This window comes from Phocoena phocoena, chromosome X, assembly GCF_963924675.1.
Source record: "Phocoena phocoena chromosome X, mPhoPho1.1, whole genome shotgun sequence".
NCBI classification, from domain to species: domain Eukaryota; kingdom Metazoa; phylum Chordata; class Mammalia; order Artiodactyla; family Phocoenidae; genus Phocoena; species Phocoena phocoena.
In genome coordinates, this window is record NC_089240.1 from 68,000,734 (window position 1) to 68,008,124 (window position 7,391).

At 39.5% G+C, this 7,391-nt stretch overlaps 1 protein-coding gene across 1 annotated transcript in view; it reads right to left on the minus strand.

Annotated features, from left to right (window-relative positions):
• BRWD3 (bromodomain and WD repeat domain containing 3) overlaps positions 1–6,223 on the minus strand; it is a 118,175-nt gene extending 111,952 nt beyond the window's left edge. Inside the window, exons 1-4 of the mRNA XM_065900921.1 lie at positions 6,193–6,223; positions 6,007–6,065; positions 5,775–5,804; positions 5,314–5,373 (exon numbers count right to left, since the gene is read on the minus strand). Of these exons, the coding sequence (XP_065756993.1) occupies positions 5,314–5,373; positions 5,775–5,804; positions 6,007–6,065; positions 6,193–6,223 (180 nt within the window). The remainder of the gene's footprint in view (positions 1–5,313; positions 5,374–5,774; positions 5,805–6,006; positions 6,066–6,192) is intronic.
• Positions 6,224–7,391: the final 1,168 nt, after the last annotated feature.

Below are 7,391 nucleotides of genomic sequence, written 5' to 3' on the forward strand. Positions count from 1 at the left end.
AATTAGCCAATTACCAAAGAAAACATAAATTCTGGTGTCATAGTTCTTCAGATTTTAATGCTAACCATTCAAACTTTCTGTCCTATATTTAAAATGTAGTAAAATGTAGTAACCAACTCATTTGCACTCATTTGCATTCTTTCATATTTAACTCATTTGGTCCACACAACAACCTTGCAAAACAGGTAGGGGTTTTTATTTTATAAATGAGGAAACTGAATCTCTGAGAGGTTAAGTAACTTGCCCGGGGTGGTTCAACGAGTAATGACTATCTCCTGGACTAAATCTTAAGGCCTTTTCTACTACCCACAAAATCCTATTTGAGAAATGTCAAACAAAGGCATCTCTAAAATATGACACAAACACTAAGTTGACTTTAAATTACTATTTTGCTCCCTACAAAAAAATTATTAATCAGTCAATAACCAACATCAGTAGAACTTCAACAGAAACACACAAACTAAACTAATATTCAAATGTCATAAAGGTGCTTTCTGGACAAAATTTTATGAGAAACATTCACCCAATCCAAATTCTTACTCTTTAACAGCAGCTCTCTTCGTTTCCTTAATACCATCTTATTTGTACTGAGATACCAGTTTTCCTAGGACTGATGCTATATCTCCAAAAGGATTTTAATCATTGAAAGTATGTTTCTAGAGCCCAAGTGTGGGGAAAAAAAGCCAGTGATCAATCCAGATGAATAGGTAAAACAAACATGTTATAGAAAGCAAGAGTGTACACGTGGCTCAAGCCAATCAGTAGTGAGGAATACCAGTTTACAGACATTGACTGCTGCCTGCCATAATACCTATCAGTTAGCATTATATTCACACGGGAGTCAAGCAGCACATGCTTTTTGGTTTCCCATGATGCATTCCGTTCCTCCTAACTATGGCTGTGTGTCCACATTACAGTTAATAAACCACACATGCTTAAATTGCTTCCACACTTAGAGATGCAATACCATGCTACCAGCACTCAAAAGCATTCTACAGTTCTAATAGACAATTTAAGCTACTACTAGTAACTAGAGAACAAGAGCTGGGTAAGGTAAGAAAAAAATGCAGGTATGTCTGGAATTCAAATACAGTGTTTTAAAGCAGTTGGTGAGGATCAAATGAGATAATGTGAAAACATTTTTAAACTCAAATATGTTAAATGCAGATGTAAATTCTTATAATGACATATATCACCATAGATGTACTATTTCTAAAGACAGCAGTGAACATACGATCTTGATAAAAGTTTTTTAAATAGCAGAAAACTACTTCAAGTCTTTTGAATATAAAATGATGGTAATAAAACCTATGTCACTCCAAATGTAAGCACTAATTGGTACTTTCAATTCTACAGATGAAAAATGCTGAATAAATGTAAAAATATATACCACACCTAAAGATAATTATGTCTTTGGTTCAGTCTTATGATAGGAGTACCCATACAGTGATTCAAAAATCTTAAAGCATGCCTTTAAAAAATGTTTCCAACTCACCATTCCAATATATAAAATTTGTATATTTACAAAAACTGTTCATTTGTTTACACACACACACACACACACACACACACACACGCCCCTCACTGCTCTGTTTGTCATCCCCAATAAAGCTCCAAGGAGGAAGCAATAAAATAGTCAACAATTCAACAGGGTCACCACAAATGAAAGGACATCTGTATTTATTTATATTATCTACCTTAAGATGTAAGAAGCAAATCTAATTCTATTATGCTGTAAATAACAGTCAAGCAGAAATAAAGAAAAATACTCAGATCAAACTTCAAAAACAATCACCCTGACTTCAATTCTGTCCCTGTATCATTACAAAATTCTGAAAATTAATTTAGAATTTTTTTGAATGTCATAATCAAAAACGTTACAGTTCAACATAAACTGACAAACATTTCATGTTCAGACTCATTTTTTTAAAGGCACTTCAGATCTTGACATGTCAATACTTGACTGCAAGCAGCTTTAAAAAGCACCTTCCCATGTGTTCCAAATTATAAGTAAAACACTAAATCAGATTTAAGAAAGAAAAAATAGGGATTTCTAGGCTATGCAATAGTAACAGTAGTAATGAAGTGTTGAAGAAATCTAACTTATTATCTTAATATTCTTCTGGATAAATCAAGTTAAGCAGTATAGACAATTCAAATGAAAATATACATATGGACAGAAAGGCAGGATTTTTGTTTCAAGTATGTAGTATACATGACTATGCAACTTCAATTCAGTATTTTGATATCCTTGTTTATAGTCCTTCACCTCTTCATTATGCATTTGTCTTCTTTCCTTTTTATATCCCAGTACATCTTCAGTTTGAAGTGCTGCTATAAAATTATACTAATTAATACTTTGCCCTAAATTTAAATCCAAACATGTAGCTAAATCAAAGATCACACTGTATAAATCCATTGTTCTAACAGCACTTTAAAAAATACTACCCCGGAACTTCCTTGGTGGTCCAGTGGTTAGGACTCTGTGCTTCCACTGCAGGGGCACAGGTTCAATCCCTGGTGGGGAACTAAGACCCTGCATGCCCCTTGGTGTGGCCAACACAACAAAACAAAACAAAATGAACCTACATCTCTCCTACAATGAAGCCACTCAAAATCTCAAGTCAGATTTGAAATAATTTTTATCAACAGTACGACTGATGAATCTAGCAATCAAACACTGCACACTCAGTTCTCAGCCACTTCTTTTCCTTCTGTTCAATTCTCAGCCCTGCCTCATCTTCCCTTACAAAGAAATCTATAGGTAGAGAACAGACATATGACTAAAAATAAGACCATATTATCAAAATGTAATATCCCTACAAAAATTGGACCCTGGTGTGGAAAAATAAAAACCTATGTGTGCAATACAAAAAGTAAATTAAAAACAAAAAAGATAACACTAAACCATAGATAACAGTCAAACAATAGAAGAAATTCTGTGTATATAAAAATTAAAAATGTATAAGGAATTATAAAAACAATAAATTAAAACGATAAAGGTGAAAATCAAGTATATGTAGGGATATACAAATGGATTAATGACAATTAAAAAATAATTTGTTGAAGTTTAAGCCTCACTAATAATGGGGGAAAGAACCAATTAAGTCAATTGAGGACTATTTTCACCTATTAAAACCACCAAAAGATTTTTAAATATTTTAAAAATTCATTCTAAGTATCTAGATGGTTACATTATAAATTAGGACAATCTTCTGGAGAGCAATTTTATAATATATAACAAAAGCTATAAAATGGATGAGTCCCTTGACCTGATAACTCCACTTCAGAAATATAGCCCAGAAAAACAACTGAAAAAGAAAAGAAAAAAAAAAGGAAAAAAGCAGAAAGACTACTTAACTATGCAGATATTAGTGAAAAACTGGAAGTAACCCAAATGTTCAACTAGCAATTGAGTTCTAATCACAGCAACTTAAAAACAACCGAATCTTTCCTTGCCATTAAAATAACAACGACTATTCAAATATAGATAGGTATACGTAAAAGTGTTACATAAGAAAACATAAAGCATAAAGTGGACATTGATTACAATTACATGAAAATATGCCTTTACAGTATAAGGAAAGGAAGTCTAGTAAACTGGGCTTTGTTTTTTTTGTTTTTCTCTCTCTGTGTGTGTGTGTGTGTGTGTGTGTGTGTGTGTGTGTGTGTGTGTGTGGTTAGGAGACTATTTTTAATCATTTTGGTGCTCATTTACTTTTTGGAACTGTCAAGTTAATTTTTAAAAAGCTTTTTCCTTTTAAAAACTGTTACTTGCTTAAAATGGTCTACTTAGAAACAAATAAATATAAACAAAAATATTGTCAATACACCTCAGTATAAAATCTATCTTCAAAACCACATTAGTCATAAAGTATTAAAACATATTGGTAAGCACTGTTGTTTTTGCCCTTTTTTTGAAAGAACTTCAGTCCAACAAAAAGTCTGACTACAAATTAAATTGGTAATACATGCAGTTTTTCAAAAATATTTTTTATCCATCGGAGAATTTTTTACCATTAATATTACAGATGGTGGAGTTTATCCTTATCACAATTATTATATCATTTTCTGTGCTTTGCAAAACTAAAAAAATTAGTCAGTAGATTTGGTGATAATTAGCATGGCCTCATTCTTGTAATTTAATACAAAGAAAATTATCAAATGAACACCAAAGTAATTTATTGTCCTGTTGAAAGCAAATTTTAAATCATTTTATTTATATTTAGAGTCTACCATACCCCTCCAACTTTCTTTAACTTTGTCTGATTTTCCTCTGTTTGGATCTTACTGGAAGGAAAGATAGCTGAACTCAGATTTTAGTAACATCACCCCTTTCTCCTTTCATTTCCTTCCAATTGACTGTGCCAGTGGCTAACACAAGGGAACATCCTCCCAAAATTAAAAAGGATCACCTTTTAGTGTGTGTAAATGCCGAACAGAAGGTGCATTTACACTATGAATTATATTTGCTGAACAAACAACAGTCTATCCAATGCTTTTGGTCCTTTACTAAAGTATATTCTATTTTAAAATATGACCATTGTTGTTTCCTTGTAAATCCAAAATCGTGTTTCGTCAATTCTCAAAAAGCTCATAATCCACATTTCTTATTTAGTGAAATTGTTAACTGCATAAATGCGATTTAATAATGATTTGATGAGCTATTTTCTACAATCTGAGATATACAACGATTATGCTTTTATTCCGTAGTCGATTATCTAACCCCCGGCAAATTTTGAAATTAGCTTGATGCTATTATTTTTAATTGTGTCGTTTTTCCCTAGTCCCTGGTCCGTCAACTCCCCTCCTGAACCCCCTCTGCCGTGCGGCCCGCCGCCCCCAGACCAAAAAAAAAAAAAAAAACAGCCTGGCCTCAGTTCCCGTATTTCAAGCCAGGACCAACCAGAAAGCAGTTTTCTTCCACTAATCCGGAACTCCAGGCTGTTACCAACGCTGTCATTGGCCAGCGTCAGTCCTTGGTACGTGCCCCAAGATAACCCCCTGGTTTCTCTCCCTTTTACCCCTACAATGGGCCTTTCCCGATGTTTGTAACATATTCATAATCTACAATACGGCATCTCTGATAACCAGTTCACATTCTTCAAAGTTTTCGGGTGGAAACAAACGAGGCCAAGGGGAGGGCAAGCTACCCTTTCTCCGACTCGCCGGGAGGGGGGAAGGGACAGTTCTTCGGCTCAGCACTGAGCTCCAGAGCCGCGTAGGTTGAAGGGTCGGGGGCGGGTTGGGGGAACAAGGTGGGGTGGGAGTGGAGAAAGAGTTGGGTTAAGTTGAAATGAAAACTTTACTCACCAGATCCTCGAAGCTTCTTCGGTGCTCTCTCCCCTCCCAGTCTAAGCGGCGCGGAATAAGCTGGGGGCCGGCGAAAAGAAAGGGGGGAGGGGGCAACGATAAAGGCCAAGCCTCTGCTCCGCATCAACCCGACCCAGTTTGGGTCCGGGTCCTCGACCCTTTGGCATCTTTATTGCTGTTGGCCTGATAGCTGTTGTCTCAGAGCTAGACGAGTGTGGGGGAAAGGAGGCCGAGGAGGAGGAAATCCTGAAAAAACACCTCCCACAGGCATAAAGAGGGGGCGAGTTAAGACCCCAGCGATATCCGCCCCTTTTGAGGGAAGAAGCCGGTTCAACACTGTGACAACAGCTATGAGTGCCCAGTTCCAAGCCTTCCTCCCGGTCCTAGCCCTCCGCCCCTTACTTGCCCTTCCTCCAGTCTCACCCCAACCATCCCCACCTCTTCCCGAAGGGGCTGCGTACCTGATGCTCCTCGAGCTCCTGCACTAGCACCTGAGCAAAAGGGAAACACGCATATGAGGGCAGCTCGGGCCACCAACCCATTCCTCCCTCCCCAAACTGAACCCAGCCGCTGACGGCAGCGCTACTCAAGGCCGGCCTTTTCCTCACCCACAGAGGAACCGCACACCCCGCTGCCTCGATTTCCCCACTGGGACCATTCCCCAAGACTCCCAGATCTCCTTTCCCTTCTCACCTGAGCGGATTTGTTGCAGGGTCCGGACTGCAAGAATCTAGCGATCAGGTAATACAGCTCTGAGGAAGAGGGGGGGAAAGAGGTTGAGAGGGAGGCAAAGAAGAAAAAATAGAAGCTTTTTCAAAAGAAACTGACAGCCGTCGCGCTAAGCTCCCATCCTCTTAGCCCCAGGACACAGCTACCCACCGGCTTCGATCTGGGTAGGTGCCGCCGCCATCCTTTTCCCGAGGGGGTTTGGAGGATTTGCTCCAGAGGGGCTGGCGGGGGCGGGTGGGGATGCTGCCTCTATTGTGGTGAAGCCCCCATGCCCAGGAGTCCCGCCGCTTCCGCCGCACTCCTCGTCCCAGTTTCGGTCTCTCTCGGATTCATCGCATCACGTTTCGACCCATAGATATTCTAGCCCAAGAGCTGAGGAGGCGGAGGAGGAAGGAGAGGGAGAGATAGAAGAGGAGGGAGGAGCCGAAGTGGCGGAGGGGTGGGCGGGGGCAAAGGGGGTGGGGAGAGGGGAGGGTAAAAACTGTGAGAGGGGCCTGCAGCGCTCGTTGTTCACCGCCAGAGGCACTAATGCATCCTCCAGTCCTCAGCTCTCCAATACACCCGACAGTTACCTAGCTACCGCTCCCGGAAGGAAGGGGAGGTGCTAACTGATGGCTGACTCTCTGGCAGCTACCGTAGAACTCAGTGGTGACGTTCCCTTCAGCGAGTTCCAGAGTGGTTACCCTTCCTGTGAGGGCAGTCGGGCCCTTTCCTATTGAGGACCTTTCCCTCTGGCGTGGTCGTGAGGAACATGTGAGGAGCCGACTTGATTCAGCTGCTTTCTTCGATTCCCTCCCGGCACCGAGGAGGCTTTGATTTTTTTGTCTCTCTTCCACCGAAAGGAGGCTAGCCGCTAAAGGATCTCGTGACTGAGAAAGAAAAGGAGTCGCTACTTCGTTGTCACTTGTTTCTCTTTAAAATGATTTTTGTACCAGATGAAAATGCTGTTAACTTAGCAGTCCGGAGGGCAGGGCTCATATTGTTATAGAGAAAGAGCAACTCTCAAAACGTCCCCTGATTCTGATAAATTTTCAGGAAGAATTTGCTGTCAGACATGAAGCATTTTATTTGTTCCCCTTCTGAATGTGTAACACATGCCATATCTGTCCCATTCCTATAGGATAATTTTCAATTGTGTCTTCAAATACTGTCAAAATATTTTATGTTAACCATGGATTTTTATGTATTATTGCATATCTGTATGCAAGATAGTTTTCTACAGGTTTGGGGCAACTTTCGTTATTTAATATATAACCCCTAACTCTTAGTACAGTACCGACTTTCAGTAGTTGGTTACTGAAATCTTAAGTGATCAAAGGATTTGTAGAGTAGTAATTGACACACATATA